The sequence below is a fragment of the Amphiprion ocellaris genome, chromosome 15, assembly GCF_022539595.1.
Source record: "Amphiprion ocellaris isolate individual 3 ecotype Okinawa chromosome 15, ASM2253959v1, whole genome shotgun sequence".
NCBI lineage: Eukaryota > Metazoa > Chordata > Actinopteri > Pomacentridae > Amphiprion > Amphiprion ocellaris.
In genome coordinates, this window is record NC_072780.1 from 31,365,592 (window position 1) to 31,385,192 (window position 19,601).

The following is a 19,601-nucleotide window of genomic DNA, read 5'->3' on the forward strand; positions in this document are numbered from 1 at the left end:
GCTAAAATCTAACAGGCTGGACAGGAATATTCACTGCATTTCACTGCTGTCCAACGTGTCAGTTTACTGGGTTGAGATTAAACGTGCAGAAGACGACATTTACCAGTTTTGAAGGTTTTATATGAACATGCGTTGCATAATAAAGTGGTACGAAACCCAACGTCTACTGAGCACAGCTGCAACTCAGTTATGTTTTTGAACGACATGCAAATTTGTTTTTGAAGGAAACATATTTTCTACTTGAATGATTAAACTAGTTTTCAGTTTAAAGGAGACAGAACTTTCACACAGATGAATGGGGGTTTGTGTTCTGTGTGGGATCAGCATTCTTTGAGTTCAATTTGATTTTTCACTCATTCTGTTAGGTTTCAGAAAAGAATCATGTCATGGCTCTATTTTTCAACATGTTTGAAGCTTCTCCTTCGTTTTCTTGGTTAACAGAGTCCTGTTGCACAGAGTAAAGAACTGGGTCACAGAAAAGGGGCGACAAAGCAAAAAAATAAACAGTAATGACACACAGATTGAAACATGGCTGTACGATGTCGGAAAAAAGTGATTTGTTTTTCTGCGATATGAAAAAATACAGGAATTTTTAGCAGGTGAACAACTGGGGTGATTTTGTAGGAGAATGCATCAGCAACAAAAAAAAATACATTTTTTAAAAAGCTAGAAAACAAAAGCATTAGGAGCCCTCTAATTGGGCATAACTCTGGTAAAGACAAATAAAATTGTTTTTGCTTTGGATGGCATTCAGACCTGTCTTTGCACTAATTGTTAGTGAGATTTAAATGATTTAAATTAGTCTAACAGGCTAATAGTTTCATGTGGTAGCAGCAAATCAAAACTCTGCTTACAGACGACATGTTTTTGGCTGACATCATCCTTTCTGTAGCTGAAATAATTTCATACAACTGATGTTTTTGCAACCAAATCTACCTTTTCAATGGTTCTTTCCTGTTTCTGCTCATTATATTGTGCACATGTACAGCTTGGATGTCAACAAACTCCATGTTTAAAAAAAAAAAAAAGATAGAAAAAACCTTAAAGAACCATGAAACAGACTTCTCTTGTAGATTAGTTCTGGAAAATGAGAACTGTTCCAATTTTCTTTTTGCAAGATGCAGCAAAAATGTAGTTGTCCGTATACATGTTGCAATGTCTATGAAATGAAACGAAACTATTTACTGTCCTAACTGGAAATGTATTTGGGACACACCATGAAGAGGTAAACTGATTTCCATTCAAAACTTAACTGGGAATATAGTTTAGTTGTACAGGGATGTGATTTTTGGGAAACAGGGCTGAAAAATAATAAAAATCCCTGACAGATTTCTCTCGTATGTGGAAGAAAAATGTGACAAATTAAGCACAGAGGAGCATTTCTGGACTCTATCAGTGATTTGTGTCCAACTGTAAATAATTACTAAAATTAAATCGTCCCTTGCCTCTACAATCTGCTCTTCTGGGGGGAAAGTCAGAGTGTGCAGGTGAGGTATCGTCCATTTGGGTTGAAAGTGGCCGAGGCAGCTTCAGTGTTTAAAATGGGACCACACCAGCTGACGGTGTTTTAGTGTTGGACCGAGGAAGGAGGGTCTTTGTTCCAGCAGACAGATGTCCCAGCAGCCACTGCATGAATGTGTGTTTTAGAAAGAGTGTGTTTTCTGTGGGAAACACTGGGAGCAGGTGCAGAGCTTCGCATGTAGACATCCTCTAATCCCTCGACTATCTCCAGGCTACGACTCTCAGCTGTTGCAGAACAAGACGGGACATTCTGCCCAGTTCAAACTCCCACAGCTCCAAGGCTGAACTTTTGAACACCTTTTCTACACATTTCAAACTAAATCCTCCTGCTTCCCCACTGAGCTGATAAAATCCAGTTACAACTCTGTGTTGTCTGTTTTACTTGTGTACATCGGGGTTTGAAGCTAAGTTAACAGCCTACTTACTTCATATCCATCATGCAATCCACATAATAACACACATAAAGATTGGTATCTGTACTAATCTCAGCTTGTCTTAGATTAGTACAGATACATGTCTTACGTCTACTGTTATCCCGGTACAGCTTGTAGCTGGACGCTTGTGATGCTAATTTTTAATAATTTTTTGAATACATAAATAGCAGCATTATGAATTACTGGACGATAATAAAAACTCTGCACTTTTCCTGTGCTGAATTGTTCTTTTCTTGTCAACCAATACATGATTTAGACACGTTACATATCCCACTAAGACATATAAACATTGGCCAAGTATTGTTGGCTGTCTCAAACACATCTAAGCTTCTAGTCAAAGGCCATTAACCATCACAGAACTGTTGGTCATGGTTCCCCTTGCTAGCTAAACCCCCACAATGCTCTCGACTTCACAACATGAACTGTTTCTAAAAAAATACTGCTGCTTCCCCAGCAAAATTAACAGTTATAACTCTGTGTCATCTGTTTTCTTATCGGTGTCCAAAGCTAAATTAACAGCCTACTTACTTCATATCTATCATGCAAATATAAAGTTCAAGTCTCAAGCTTCTCACTCATGTAAAATTTTTACTTCAGAATATTAAAAAAAAAAAAAAATAACACAAACACAAAGATGTCCACATCACGATCAAAGAATGAGCTAAGTTTGATACTTTGTTTACATCCACTGTCATACAGGTGTCATCAAAAAAGTAGACAATTTGTGGCCGGATGCTTGGGACGCTAGTTTTGAATCATTTTTTAATCAGTAATTGGCAGCAGTCAAGTCAAAGTTTTTGTCAACAGATACATGATTTAGACACGCTACATATCCCACTAAGATATAACAACATTGGCCAAGTATCCTTGATTGTCTCAAACAAATCAGCTCTGGTTGGAAGTCATTAACCACCACAGAAGTCTTTGTCATGGTGCCCCTCGCTACCTAAACCCCCACGATGCCATCTGCTTGCCAACACAAACTGTTTCAAACAAAATGCTGCTATTCTCCTGCTGGGGGCCGAGAAAATCCACAAAGTGACAACTTTTAATCTATATTTTTCTTGTGTACATCTGTATCCAGTGTGGATGATGTTTTAGATTCCTGTTATCAATTGTGACACTGGATAGTTGTACAACCGTCAAGCATCAAATTTTGGGAAGCGTGATTCCTTACGTCTAAAAATACCCTTGTGAACACAAAATATTACCAGCATATCTCAAACTCATTAGCGCTGGGTGGAGGTTATTAACAGTCACTGAAGTCTTTGTCATGGTGCCCCTTGCTTACCAACAGGAACTGAATCAGCATCCTACCAGAGTTGTATAACTAGGTTCATGTCCACCTATCTAATATTTAAGAACAGTTAAAACGCAGAAATGCTGTTTTTTATTAATTTTCCAAACTTTAATGGACTTGAAGTGTGTATCATCTGGGAAAAATGGTATCAGATTAGGATTTAGTGTTGGGTAAATAATAAATGATCTGGGACATCTCTATAAAAAGGACAATAAGAGGAGCTTTATACACTCTCAGCTCACTTGATTTAGATGTTTGTTTACTAAAATCAAACACTTGGGCACTGAGTTTCGTTAAATGATTGAAAACAGCTGCTTTAAACATCACGAGACCAGATTTGATAACTGTGTAACGTGTCTCACTTACTGTCGCCGTTGTCCAACGTTCACATGATTATACCATTGCTAACAGCTCTAGAATTAACCTTTTTATGCCTTTGTTTCAATCTGGTACACAGCAACCGATAACTTTAATGTTAATATCGCAATATTAGATCATATTTACACCCTTTGATGGTTGCTTTTTCAGTTGTTATGAAGATCTGTCGGAGTTTAAATGTCGCCTTTTGTTCCAGCCCGATAAAGTTTTACCAGTGCGCCAATAGTCACAGTTTTGTTTAAATTATCCTGTAAATTGTCCTGTTTAACTAAATACACGATAATCCGTAACTAAAAATGATCTTGGCTGCAGAATGAACACTATGCATAAGTGCAAAGCATTTTAAAAATCATTATCTTCTCACACATTTCAAGTTGTTTACGCCACATACTGTCTAATTTTGCCCATTCTCAGGTGAAATATTTGCACATTCCTGCACATTTCTATTACTTATATAATACCTTGGATTTGCTACACTTGCTTTATTTGACTTGCTAAACTTTCCTTTTTTAATGTTTCACACTCCAAACACATTTGATTTCTGACATTGTTGGACAGAACGAGGCCATAGCCCGACTGAAAAGTAACATAAAGACTGGAGAAAGGCATAAACAGCAGCCTGGCTCTGTCTAAAAGCAAGAAAATCCTCCAAGCAGGACCTCTAAAGTTTATGTGCTGGACTATTTCTTGGCCAGGAGCTCTGACTTTATGGAGTCTTGTCAACATTAATCTAAAAAGCAAAGAGTGGAGCTGAGGTGAACCAAGAAAACCTCTCTGTCCTATGATAATGCTGACTTCTCATTCAAAATGTATTTAATTATGGACAGCTTTAAGCTGTAAAACAATTTCAAATGATGGTTCATATAAACATTCACCTCTGTTCAGTCATCATTAACATGGGAAATTACTAATAGAGACCAGAACTGTTTTTTTGTGTCAGGCTGTAAATGTGTTTATTTCTACTGTAAAATTGGACATTTTAATATTGGAGTCTATGGAGATTGACTCGTTTTTGGAGAAGCCTCAAGTGGACATTCGAGGAACTCCAGGTTCTTCAAAGAAGCCAACGCAAAAGTGCCAGAATAGCTTAGCAATCAAACAACTGCCACGGTAAAATCATTTTGACTATTTTGTGTGTCTTTTTGTTGGTTGTTAACTAATCTGGTGATTATTTTCTTGACTATTTCTCTGTTAAATATCTGAAATAGTGCAAAAAACATCCCAGAAACCAATGAGATGCTCTTTAAATGTCAAATGTCAAAACCCTATAACGTCGAAAATCCACGTTTAAATAACTGGATACAGAAAATGTCCAATATTCCAGCTTGAACAATGACTTAAATGATTAATGCAATGCCAAAATAGATCTCAGCACTTTTGTGTCGCCTTTTTTCTCAGCTCTGGAGGTTGCAGCTTGAAGTGACTTTTGCATCAGGACACAAAATGCTAATTAAGCAGCCAGACTAGCTATGTTTTCATCAACAGATGCATTATTTGGGCTGCAAACGTTGCTCTGTTGCATATGTTATGGTCCTATTATTACACTGCCCTACGCTAAACCAGCTTGTCTTAAACACGAGTTATGGTCGTAGGACATTAAGCACCACAGAAGTTTCTGTCTTGGTGCCCACTGCTAGCTAAACTCTCACAGTGCTCCAGGCTTGGCAATAGGACCCTGCTGGAGGTCATTAATCACCACAGAAGTCTTTGTCATGGTGCCCGTTGCTAGCTAAACCCCCAGATTTGATAATGGTTTACCACTTACAGGCTTTGAGGCGTCTCTCTCAATCTTGGCCTCGGTCTCCCAGAGGTGGTGACCATCTGAAAAAAGAACAAAAAGACAAATGACAGATCAGAAAACAATTCACCTACTTGATGAATGAAGAAATGCAGTTATTATAATCTGTTACATCAGTGATGTATAAAACAGCTGGAGGGAGTAGAAGGTATCGAACGTCATACCATCTGAGCTCATATCCTCAGTCTAACAAACCTGAGACAGAAAGACAAAAAAAAATCTGATGCAATCCTGCAAAAAAAAGAAAACTCGAGTCATACCAAAGAGATGAGCGACATCTTGAAAAACCTTGAGAGGAATCCCAGCAGCTGGTTGGCTCATTATTACTGGAAACTGACAGATTCCTCGTGTTCTCACAGGATCTCTCTGTATAATGATTGTTAAATGCTATTGGTATTTTTCTGCTTCTTTTTCTGGTTAATGTGTTTTTTTTCCTCTCCTTTCAGCCACCACAGTAAAGAGGTTTTCCCATCAGGCAGTAAAAAGGCGGCATCATATGAGCTGCTGGAAACACTGGAAAGCCGAAGAAGAGAGTTTGAACTTGTCACTCTGCCCAATGAGGTGCAAGTAGAACTGTATTTTTTAACCAATTTACTAGGCACGGAGTGAAACCAGCGCTATGTCTTCATCCCCCTGACTTATTAACGAGGCCCTAAAAAGACATTGAAGTGCTGTGAGAACGGCTTTACGTGAAGCTGCAGCTTTCAAAGGAAAGAAAAACAAGGAGGTCAGCTGTGGCCACGTTTTCTTGAAGAAGCTGAGCTGAAGTCTGTGCAGCGTCGCTCAACGGGCAGCAGTTTGATAAGTGGAGCATTTGAAGTGTGAAGAAGATGTCAGACATGCGGCTCGTGGGCCAAAACCGGCCCTCTAGAGGGTCCAATCCAGCCCACAGGATGACTTTGTAAAGTGTAAAAATTACAGAGAAGACGTTAACTGCAAAATGTAAATTTGGAAAACTGTAAATTTAAAATAAAATCTAGACCATGACAAGCTGTTCTGATCATAAAATAAAATACTAGATTGTTCATTGATCTTTTGTCATTTTGTGTTTCATTTTTGTAATAGTTTGTCTTGTTTTTGTTGTTTTTTGTCTCATTTTTGTCATTTGTCACATGTTTTTGTTGTTTTCTTTCTCATTTTTGTCGTTTAGTGTTTCACTTTATTTGTTGTTTTTTGTCTCACTTTTGTCATTTTGGGTCTTTTTTTGTCTCATTTGTGTCATTTGTCCATTTTTTTGTCCTTAGTAACTTTTTTGTCAAATTTTTTGTCTCTTTTTTTGTTTTGTTTCATGTCATTTGTCAAATTTTTTGTCATTTTGTTTCAGGCTTTTGTCATTTTATGACTCATTTTTGTCATTTTGTGTCTTGTTTTTGTAATATTTTGTCTTGTTTTTGTTGTTTTTTTGTCTTTTTTTGTCTGACTTTATCTCATTTTTGTCATTTTATGTTTCGCTTCATTCGTTGTTTTTGTCTAGTTTTTGTCACTTTGTGCCTTTTTTCTGTCTCGCTTGTGTTGTTTGGTCATTTTCTTTTTGCTTTGTGTCTCATTTTTGTAATATTTTGTCTTGTTTTTGGTGTTTTAGTCTTTGTTTTGTCTGACTGTCACTTTGATCATTAAGTAAAATACTATATCATTCAGTTCCAGATATGTGTGACTAAATGTTTTGAACCTTTGTAGACATTTTGTACATATGTATTATATTACAAATAATATCTTATCAGAATAAAATCACAAAAAAGTATTCATTTACATGCTGATTAAAAAATTCTGCTTTAAAAATTGCTGTTATTTGAACGAAAAATTGGGTATTTTATGAGTTTAAAAAAAATGGTTAATAATTTTTAATTTTTTCTGTTATTTCACAGGTAATAGATTTTACCTGTTTTGTTAGACTACGCATAATATCACAGTAAAATCATTTTTTAAAAGTTTTAATACACATGCTGATTGTAATATTATGCCTTTTAAAACTCACTTTAAATTACAGATCATATCTAGTAAAATCACTGTAAGTATTAATTTAAGAGCAAGAACAGCATCATCCTTAAAGAAAAGCAAAGAAAAAGCCCTGAGATAAAGTTTACTAATGATAAACTGACATCTGAGCCATCAGGTCTGAAGACTCGTTTCCAAACTAACAATCAAAAGGATTTCAAATGTCTTCATGAAAATAAAAACTTGGATTGAACAGAATTCTGTCACTTTTCCAGCAGCACCTGATGAAAACTATACTGTTGAACTGAAACTTACAATTAAGCCCAAAATGATTCTCACACAAGCCAGATGTTGATTTGTAATGTTTTTTTAATCTAGTTTTAATCTGTGGAAAGTGACTCGGAGGCCGTCCAACCTCTGAGACCTGGAGATGGACTCAGAAATAAAGCTGGTTAGTGAATAGAAGAGCTGTTTGATTGATGTGGTGGAAATAAAGATTTACTGAGAAAAGCTATGAATCATTTTGGACATTGCTTTGTGTAGAAACTGCTTCTTTATGTCAGTTTTCGCCAGATGAGGCCTATTTTCTAATACAGATTCACTACAAATCAACGTTTGGCCTGAGTGTGAATAATTTCAGGCTTAGCTGTAATTAGAGTCAAATTTTCCATTTTTTTCAGGAGAGATTTTTTTACCAACGTCAAGAGCCTGATCGTTTAGACTAGGGAGAACGTGATGGATTTAAGGTGAATTTGTTGTCGTACATGTAAAAAGTCTCTTTACTTCCCAACAGCAATCAGTAAAACAAGTGATTAATATCAAACAGGGAAAATCCCTACAATAAAAATTTTGAAATTATTTACTTATTTTCAGTCCTTAATGCCTTTTTTTTTGCAAGTAATGGCAAATATCTGTAAAATGACAATATAATATAATGCAGTAAAAACTGTGCAATTTGATGGTTACAGGTTGTAAAATAAAGATTTTTTTTATAAAAATACATTTTTTTGATGACAACATTATTTACAGTTTTGGTCTATTTTTGTTAGTTTTTACAAAAATATTGTTTTAAATTATTTTTGAAATTAAATTATGACTTACATATTATTATTACTCTTATTATTATTATTATTATTATTATTATTATTATTATTATTATTATTATTAATAATAATAATAATAATAATAATAATAATAATAATAATAATAATAATAATAATAATAATATCTGGAATTTAACAAAATTGGGAATATCTGTAAAATAACTAAAATATTTTTTCTGGATTTAAGTATTGTGAAAACAAAACAGCATTATTTGTAGTTTTTAAAGAAAATCAGAGTCAACATGTAAATTTCAACATAACAATAATAATAATAATAATAATAATAATAATAATAATAATAATAATAATAATAATAATAATAATAATAATAATAATAATAATAATAATAATTATGTCATTTAACAAACAGAGAATACCTGCAAAATTCCAACAACAAAAAATATTCTGATTTGAGTTCAGTTTGGGTCTGAGTTATTTAATACTTTTTTATTTCTAATAACAATAATTTCTAATAACTAGATACTATCTGTAATTTAATGAAACAAGTTAAAAAATATATTTACCATTTTTAATTCCTAATATACACCAGTTTTCTTTTACATAACCACAAATATCTGTAAATGAATTAGATTTTTTCTGATTTTAATAAAATAAAAATTGCACAATTTTAATGTTTTTTAAAAAATAGATTTTTAATTTAGACAATATTTGCTTTTTTGTTTTGTATTTTTTTGTTTGCAGTTAACATGTAAATTAATAATTTTTCGCACTGATTTTATTCGTTTTTATGAGTAATTTGAAAAAAATGGACATGTAAAATAAGAAAAAAATTAAAGTCAAAAAATTTACATTTTTCTATAGGAAAAAAAATATGTTTCAGTCACAGCCTTGTAAAAAGCCTGTTCAATCACAGCATTCAGGTTGCATTAATGCAGGTTTATTTTGCTCCTATCGCATTTTTAAAATGCATAAGTTTTTTAAAAATTGCTCTGAAAGTAGCTTGTTAACTGACTAATGAGATCAAAGTTTTATTTGCAGGATTAAAAAAAAACATTTTCTGCAGCGTAAACACTGAGGAAACATGTCGTCCACTCAGGCCTGAGCCGTGGACGGAACATGTGGCTCAGCTGGACCTGAATGTCTCCTCGGTGGCTTCGGCTGAAAGAAACCAGTTCATTCCCCGACTGCAGTCTGAGGCCAGAAAGCTGGAGAAGTTAACGGTGTTCTCACATAATGATATTTAAACTTTATGCTCAGAGTGAGTCAAGGTTGGTTTCACTTGACTCATGAACTCGGATGTTTCTCTCATGTTAAAGGAGGAGGCAGCGTTGAAGCTACAAAACATCCAAAAACCTTAGCTGATGTTGTTTTTCCTTCATTTTTTTTTGGTCAGACTTTAGAGCGATAATGTTTATTATTATCACTGAAAACATGCACTGCTGCTTGCAATAGACTTAAATTACTTATTTTGCATTAATTTGGCATTTTTTCAATGTCTTTCAAGTACCAATATATAATTTTTTTCTTTTCTCCTTGATCTGTATTTTTACAAATGTTCTTCTTCTTATTATTACTATTAATAACAATAAGAATAAGTTATAGTTTAATTTCAAAAATAATAAAAAATACATATTTTTTAAAACTAACAAAAAATAGACCAAAACTATAAATAATGTTTTCATCAAAAAATTGTATTTTTATAAAAAATTCTTTGTCCTTTTAAAACATGTAACCATCAAATTGCACAGTTTTTACTGTATTAATTAAAAATGTGCAGATTTAATTAGGGATAAGGGATAGCAATTTGCTATTACACAATTAAATCTGCACATTTTCTTTTTTTTTTTTAAATAAATTTGAATCCATTCATAAGCACCATTTTTCAGGAAAAAGTGCCCCCCCCCACTGTTTGCACTCTGCACATTAGCTCGAGCTAACATGCTATCTGCTAACTAGCTTCAGCTAGCGAGCAAAAAGTAAAAATGAAATCTCCGTTGACGTTTTTCCTTCATTTTTTTCTAATTTGTCATATTTAAGAGCTATTACATTTAATATCATTACCATTGAAAACATGCAATGCTGCTTGCATTAGATTAAAATGACTTATTTTGCATTAATTTAGCATTTTTTTCCACCTTTATCGTGTATCATTATGCATTTTTTTTTCTTTTCCCACCTTAACTTTTGACTCCCACTTGATAACAATTCGCTAATACACTGACTATAGCTGCACATTGACACCTTTTCGCTTTTGTTTTTAATTTGAATCCATTTGCAAGCACCACTACTCAGGAAAAAATGCCACCACTGACTGTTTGCAATCTGCCCATTAGCTCAAGCTAACATGCTAGCTGCTAACAAGCTCGAGCTAGCGAGCAGATAGCACAAAAACAGCATGCAATGTGCAGCTACGTGCTTCAGTTCGATATAAAGAGGAATGAAAAGTGGGGCCGCTGTTGTTTTTTTTGCAGGACAGGTACTAACAAGTATGTAGTGGATGGTTTTTGTGATTTCTCCTTTTAAAATCCAGCTTACTCCTGCTGATTTTACAATCCTGCACACTCAAGATGTATAATAACACAAGTTAATAACATTTTTTAGGAATATTTTTTGACTTTTTGCCTTATTTCTGATAGAAGCAGGGCATTAAGGTGCAGTAAAGGTCCAGCTCGCCGGGAATCGAACCTCATTGCTCACAGCGTTTGCGTCCATGTGGTGTTCGCACTAACTCGGACACAGGATATTCTTCCTGATAAATGAGGTGCCACGTCTGAGTCGGTTTGTACAGCTATTACAGCTATTTAGCGGTGATTACGAGTATGATGAGTAAATTAAAGCAGGCAAAATTGACTTCTAATGATGTGCAATTTAGAAAGGAGAATAAAGAAACAAAACTCTACGACCAATAAACCCTCCAGACACATTAACAGGTTTCACTGATTCAGCTCAGCGTGAAGCAATTTATCAAATATCTCCGTTGCTATATGAAGCATTGTTTGACTTTTTAAAAATGATACAAGGACCAAAAAGCTGCTTTTTTAAATACAAAAACTGCCAAAATGACACCATTTATCATAGCCAGAATCTATAAAAATGTACAGAATGATCTGCTTTTTAACTTTCAGATGGTCATTAAAGTAATCCTGTGTGATGTGTGGCTACCTTGGTAAAATTAACCAAATCTAATCACAAAATTCAAGCTCATTTGAGATAAAATTTTGACCCAAATAAACAGTTTGTACCAGATTTGGTACAAACCGAAAAAAAATTCAGTGACTTCTCGGTTGAACTGCAGTCTGTGTTTTCACGTTTTTATGGCATTATAATATCATTATTGTAAACAGGAGACGTTTCTGAGTTCTCGTTGCTTCTGGTCATAGTTGTTATGTTTCCACAGAGGTGCAAGAGTTTATACTACAGTGAAAAATGAGCTAACATTGAGTAAAAATGACACAGGAGCAAAGAAAAAAAACACTCAGAAACTGCTTGGAGTTCAAGCAACACTGCTTAAGAGATGCATGGAGGATTACAGGATGAAAAAGAAGTTGTAGAAGAAAAACCTGTAACTGCAATCTAAAAACTAATAATTTAAATGCTCTATCTGCACCCCTTTTAATGCATGGTTACAAGATAAATTAGATAAATTACTTAGGTTGTAAACAATATGTTGACCGTTGGATTTACACGATAATGTTGCCTCAACTTAACATTATGTGTAATTTAAACTCAAATGTCTACATGAGTTCATTTAAAACTACATTTAGGTTGAGGGAACTTAATGAAATTGGCTTGATTACTTAGTTTTTCTTCCCTTTGAGTTCAGGATTTCAAGTCTCCTCCTTTATTATTCTGCCAAGGAGGCAGAGCCTTGGCGGAGTTATGTGACGATCAGTATTGGTTTGTCCTTCCATCTGTCTGTCAGCAACATTACTCAAAAACAGACACGGATTTGGATGAAATTTTCAAGGAAGGTCAGAAATGACACAGGGACCAAGTGATTATATTTTGGCAGTGATGCAGCTTATAGTCTGGATCCACAGATTTGTTAAAGATTTCTGTATCATTGCCAGATAGCGGCACAGCGGCACTGTAACCATGACAACAAGTGAACACTACATCAGCTGCCTGCTGATGATCACATGATTGTGATCCTACTACAAATCCACCACTGAGGACTTATCAGGACTTATCTGTCAGAAATGATCCAAGGAACAATTGATTAAATTGTGGGGGTGTTTCTGAGTCCCATCAATTCCTGCTACATATTTAGGTCACATGATTTGGTCTCCGTACATAATGTACACATGTATAACACACACCTGTGCTCAGTGCAGCGGCATTGTGTTTGTGGGTACATCTATATTAAATGGACACATTCTATGGTGTTGGGATTTCTGCCAAATTTTTTCAAGATTTCATCCGTTGGAAATGATACCACGACTGAGCAGCCTTGGCGGAGTACTGCGCTCTCTGAGTGCTTTTTTTGGGTTAACATGCTGCGACATTTTTAGAATGTTAATAGAAATACCTTTAAATTCTAGAAGAAAATCTAATTGCCGTAACGTAATATAGTTTGTTGATTGAAGATAATTTCATTAGAAGTCATCATAACTAAAAAAGATTGATGCAATCTGTTGCTTTGTCATAAGTTTTTCACCCTAAAATCTGAGAAAAACTGATTAAAAAACCAAAGGTTAAATCAGAGCAATCTGTTAGACATGTAAGGTGCAGACATCTGGGAAACAAACCCCCCAAACCAGAGCGTGGGATTATGAATCAGATCTGCAAAAAATGTGGGGCAAGGAAACCTCTGTGTAAACAAAAGGTTGTATAAACAGGAAGTTGTACAGGATCCTCAGCTGGAAGGACATCGATACATTCACTGGATGTTGTTTTTATGTCATGAAACTGGCCCTGAAGACAGCTGAGGCTCTTCTCAGCTGCACAAAACATCATGCACCGTGCAGGAAGAATTTCAATTAAACCTGCAGCTCTGACTCGAAGCGTCTGGAAACCTGTGCAGGAGGGAAGCCTCAGAGTCGGCCCACAGGAGGTAAACATGTTTTCCAGATCTCCTGCGTCTGCTTTCCCCTCTGACTCACTCACATCAGCGCTCACGTCGTTTCGGAGATAGAAAAATTAAATTGAGCAATTTGTTTCCTGCTCCCGTCCAGGAAAACTTCTCAGAAAAACGCGTGGGATGCCTTTTGTTTGAAAGGAGCGTGCTGGATAATTGATAACCGCAGAATGTAATTGATAACCGCAGAATGTTCCAGAGTTGTAGGGCGACATCTGTGCAGAGAAACGCTTCCAGCACAGTATGGTTTCTAAGTCCTCTGGCCCACTGTGCTGGAGGACGTCCAACATTATCCACGTTAAACAGCCTTTAAGCCTGAAACCTGCAGGACCCGCCGTAGAAACCCGGTCGCCTTCTCCGCCTGGCAACCTCTCAGACGACTCACAGTTCACATTTCGTTAGCGATGGTCTACACAAATCATTACTTTCTCAGGACAGACATAACACAGAGCAGCGAGTGAAACAGTCAGACAATATACAATACGGTTATTTGTCATGTTGTGTTTATAAACCCACTCAAGCGGCTCCTTGTGCTCCTTAATTGGGGCTGGGTGGAGTGAAGCGCCGGTGCCCAGAGTGAAACAGCAGGGTGGCATGTGCCCAAGCCTCATAACGTACAGTAAATATAAACACATGCTCGACACGGAGCCCTGCGCCACGCTCAAAGGCTTCCCTTGTCCTCCCACTATTCCTTCCTACCGCCCTGAAAACACGTGGAGGCTTCTGGAGGCTGCATGAGGAAGAAGAAGAAGGAAGAGAAGAAGAAGAGGGAGAAGATGAAGAAGAAGATGAAGAAGAAGAAAGACAAGAAGAGGAAGAAGATGAAGAAGAAGAAAGAGAAGATGAAGAAGAAGAAAGAGAAGAAGAGGAAGAAGATGAAGAAGAAGATGAAGAAGAAGAAAGAGAAGAAGAGGAAGAAGATGAAGAAGAAGAAAGAGAAGAAGAGGAAGAAGATGAAGAAGAGGAAGAGGTAGAAGAAGAAGATGGAGAAGAAAACAAAGAAGAGGGAGAAGAAACAGAAGAAGGAGAGGAAGAAGAAGAGGAGGAAGAAGAAGACAAAGGGGAAGAAGGGTAGGAGAAGAAGGAGAGAGAGAAGAAGGAGGAGAAGAAGAGGAAGAAGATGAAAAACAAGAAGGAGGCGAAGAAGAAAAAGAACAAAGAAGACAATGAAGAAGAAAGACAAGAAAGAGAAGAAGAGGAAGAAGAAAAAGGAGAGGAGGAAGAAGAAACAGAAGGAAAGGAAGAAGAAGGAGGAGAAGAAGAGGAAGAAGATGAAGAAGAGAAAAGAAGATGAAGAAGAAAAAGGGGAAGAAGAAGAAGAAAAAGAAGAGGAAGAAGGAGAAGGATGAGGAGAAGAAGAGGAAGAAGAACAAAGAAGACAAAGAAGAAGACGAAGAAGAAAAGGGAGAAGAAGAAGAAGGAGAGGGAGAAGATGAATGAGAAGAAGAAGAAGAAGCGGCATCAAGCTGATAAAAGGCAGAGAACTGGAGGAGGAGATCCTTTACTGCTACAATCACTACACAATGACTACACAACTCTCAAAGCTGCACAAGTTATCACCTGAAAATCTAGAAATCGGTTGTCTGTATAAAAACCTGATATTTTGGAGATGCACGGGACAATTTTAACTACTGGACTAAACAAATTGCTGAATCTTGAGTTTCATGTGAGTTTTTGAGCAACAAGTGTCTTAAATCTACGGGTTTTTGAGAATTTTTGGACAAAGAAAGCACAGTTTACACTCTAACAGACAACACATTATCCCTCCAACACTGGCTTCCTCAGCATCCTTTGAAAACTGCAGGAAACTGTTTGTTTTATTCTTGAAAAGCAGATATTTAATTCATGTCCTGCATGTGAGTTTTTCAAGCTTAAAGATTCATAAAGTGTTTTTGAAGAACTAAAAGGCCAGTTTCCACTTTTATAGATGCTTCTTTAGAGGTTTCATGCAGGAAGAAGCTGAAAAAGGATCAGATCCACTGAGAGGCGCCGTCACTGCACAACGTCATCCACACGTCCATGAAGAAATCAATCTGAGGAGTTCCTCCAAAAGGGCTGTGGAGTTTTTACGAATCATGCGTCGTAATTTATGAAAACATAATCCGCACTGTTTATGCGTCTATAATTGATTTGTTTATGAAAACAGCCATTGTTCTCAGAAGTGTGAGCTGCAGCCAAACCGCCGAACAGCTTCAAGTGGAAGTCATTGTTCTGTGAATGTAATGAAACTGAAGCCCTCTGACCACGTGCACCGCTGAAGCAAAGCAGCCCTCCTCCCAAACCAAACCACGGCGCAGAATTAGCAAACTGTCTGAGCTGCCACAGTTAAAAACAGCCTTTCTCTCTGTTTTCTATCCATCTACAGCAGCACAATAATCCTCTCAAAGTTCAATTTGCAGATCATCTTTCTTGTGCAGCTGCTCTGTCCAAGAATAAGCAGACAGAACTGCTGCGTTGGACACAGAAAAGTCGTCTTTTCTACCTGTTTGGAGCTCGGTTCGTATAAAGACGGACAGTTTAGGAAGCTGGTTCAAGAAAAACACAGCGACCCTCCACCTGACGGATCAGGAAACGCTTTTTCTCAGCGAGTGAAGCAGAGCAGGCAGCTTCCCAGAGCTCAGGCCAGATGTAAAAGTGCTCATTTCATTTGGGCTTTTTTCCTTCTCTGCAAGGATTTCCTCCAGGATCTCTCACTGAAATTAAGCGATTATCAATCATGGAGGGGAAACGCTGCACAGAAAACCACTTTACTGACTGAAGGAGACCGAAACATGGCACAGAATCAACAAGGAAACAAAAGAGGCACAAAACTAATGCAGATATTAAACAGTATGAAGATAAATGTAAAGGTATAATGCATTGGTTAGAACTGAATTCTGATTGGCTGCAAGGTTTGAGTTATTTTCAGACAAATGCATGATCTGGACGGTAAAGTAATCTTCCAACACTCATATTCTCACCATCAGATGTAAATTGCTGAAAAATGTGTTGTACAGCAGCAGAAAATTGCTTGTTTTCTTCATAAAAACCTGACAATGTGGAGATGCATAGGAAATTAATAACTAATAAACTGAACCAACACTCTCACAGTGGCACCACTTATCAGTCTACGTATGTGCTTCATGTGAGATTTTAGGATAAAAGTGTCAAAAGTGTACTAGTTTTCGAGAATTTTTGAAGAAAGCAAAGCAGTTTTTACTCTTTTAATCAATAAATGACATCTTCTGACATCATACTAGCATTCTCACTATCCAATGAAAAATGCTAAAAATGCATTGCTAAACTGCTGAAAACTGACTCGTTTCCTCACAAAAACTTGACATTTTGGAGACACTTTTAGCTAAAACTGTATTTTTGTGGAAAACAAAAGACAGTTTCCACAATAAATTACTCTTCCAACACTACTATCCTCAGCATCCTTCAAAAACTGCTGAAAACTGGCTGGTTTCCCAGTGAAAAGCCCATATTTTGGAACTATACAAGACCATGCTGAGAACTAGAATAAACCGTAACACTCAAAGTTGCACAACTGACCAGTTTATAACCTGTATGGGAGTTTTTTAGGCTTAAAATGTCATAAACTGGAGTTTTTGAAGAAAACAAAGCAGATTTTTCACTCTAATAGACAACAAATGATTCTTCAAATACGCCTATCCTAAGCATCCTTTAGAAACTGCTGAAAACAGGCTGGTTTCTAATTAAAAACTTGATGTTTTGGAGATACAAAACAATGATAACTACAGATAGTTGCACAGTTGTTCAGTTCATGACCTTTTTGAAGCTTAAAATTTCATAAATCTACTAGTATTAGAGTCTTTTTGAAGAAACAAAGCACAGTTTTCCATCCTCCAGCACTAGTAAACCCAGCATCCTTTGAAAACAGCTAAAAACTGGTTGTTTTATTCATGAAAAGTTGACATTTTGGTGAATAAACCAGACAATAATTGCCCAACTAAAGCAAAAATCTCACAGTTGTGCAACTGGATAACTAGCAAGCAATTAATGACAATAAATTACATCTTCCAACACTAGCGTCCTTGACGTCCCCTGAAAATGGCTAAAAAATCCATTATTAAACTGCTTAACACTGGCGTTTTCTGAATAAAAAATTTACATTTTGGAGACACACATGACAATAACATCTACAGAACTCTCATAGTTGCCCCACTGCTCAGAGTTCATGACTTATATGTAAGTATTTTTGGCTTAAAGTTTCAAGAATCTACTAAAACTGTGCAGTTTCCACTCTTAAAGACAGTAATTTACTCTTTCAACACTAGTATCCTCAACATCCAAAGAAATTTGCTGATAAATCCATTGTTGAACTGCTGTTTTTCCAATGAAAAGTAGATTTTTTTGAGACACTGCAATGATAGTTAGTTCATTAAACCTAAACTCTCATAGTCACGCAACTATTCTGTCCTTTTTGTGCTGTATGTGAGTTTTTTAAGACTAAAGAGGGTTTTTAAGTAAAACAAATCCCATTTCCCACTCTTAAAGACATAAATTCATCTTCCAGCACTTGTATCCTTAGTTTTCTTTGAAAGCTGCTGAAACATGCATTGTTAAAATGGTCAAAACTGTAGACAAACTGGAGGTATATAGGACCATGTGAGTAATAAACTAAACCAGAACTCTCAGAGTTGAACAACTGGTCAGTTCATGACTTATATGTGAGTCTTTTAGGCCTAAAGTTTCATGAATCTACTTCTATCAGAGTGTTTTTGAGTAAAACAAAGCCCATTTTTTACTCTTACAGACGATAACTGACATCTTCCAGCACTCATCCAGGAGAACAGGAGGTCAATAAAGGCCAGCGAGGCCTAATTTCCCAAATGGAGCGACTGGATTTATCAGCGGCAGCATCTTCTGGCCAAATGAAAGCAAGGTGAGACCGAGCTGGGTTCAGATTACGTTCTGATGTCTGCAGCAGAAATCTCTATTGACTGATTGGCTGTAACCAGGAGTGACAACCGAACCGATGCTATCGAGGTTATTTCTACCACGGCGAGATAAAGCCGACATGCGGTTACTGTTTTCAGAGCAGCAGGTGACAGCAGGACGGAGCCGGTCTCTCTGGGAAAACAGGGATTTCCTTCAGCGTGAGTCACGGGCAGCAACACAAACACTCGAAAACACCAATATGAAGCTGCACATGCAGAGAAAACACCCGTGGCCTCGAGGTCGCCGCCTCTTCCTACACACAAGCGCCAGTGTTTCCTCAGAAACTCATCCGTCGACACGAGTGGAAACATCATTTAGACCGTCGGACGCTAAAGCTGAAACCAAAACAAGTGAATTTTTAGCTCTCTGGCAGCGTCTTAAAGCCAAGCTGATGAGGAAACTCTGACAGACTGCTGCTTGTAAGAGGAGGATGCATGCAAACGCTCCACTCGTAGGAACATTTGCATCTGTCAGGGTTCACATGTTCGGCGTGCGAGGACGCTTTATTGGAAAATTTGCAGGAAAATTGTCCGTCGGTAAGAAAAAAAAAATTAAAAGCTTAAGCTTTTTATGGCAACAAAATCCAGCAGTTTGGATTTATGAGAGGATGGTTAAATGGTTTCTCAGTGCTCCGTCCTGGCACAAGCAAAATAACAATAAAAGAAAATCAAATCTCCAGATTCCTTCAGTTAAACGTGAGGATCTGAAAGCAGAGATGACGTGTTTTGTTTTTTATCGAAATGTGTTGTTCTGTTTTCTTTGCTTTGCTTACATGGTCCAGTTTTGTTTACTTCCATCCGATTTATTTACTTTAATTCACTGTGATTTAGTTTAGTTTTATCCTCTAAGACTTCACTTCATATATTATCTCATACTTTAAGAAACTTCACAACTTTTTGGTTGTATTATCACTGTCTCATGGAAATTGTTGAAAACTTGCTGTTTTCTTCATGAAAAGTTGACATTTTCCAAACTCGGAGGACAATAATGATGAAAACAGTCGACCAAAGCTGTCAAAGCTGCACAACCAGTCAAATTATGATTTGCAAGGGAGTTTTTTAAGCTTTAAGCATCGTAAATCCACTGGTTTTAGACAGTTTTTGAAGAAAAAGCGCTATCTCCACTCTTACAGACAGTAAATTATTCTTGT

The 19,601-nt window shown here is 36.6% G+C and overlaps 1 protein-coding gene across 1 annotated transcript in view; it reads right to left on the reverse strand.

Moving 5' to 3' along the window:
* The window catches only part of nfatc1 (nuclear factor of activated T cells 1), a 78,255-nt gene that overhangs the window by 27,329 nt on the left and 31,325 nt on the right, over positions 1-19,601 (reverse strand). Inside the window, exon 7 of the mRNA XM_023280249.3 lies at positions 5,399-5,454. Coding sequence (XP_023136017.2) covers positions 5,399-5,454 — 56 coding nt within the window. The remainder of the gene's footprint in view (positions 1-5,398; positions 5,455-19,601) is intronic.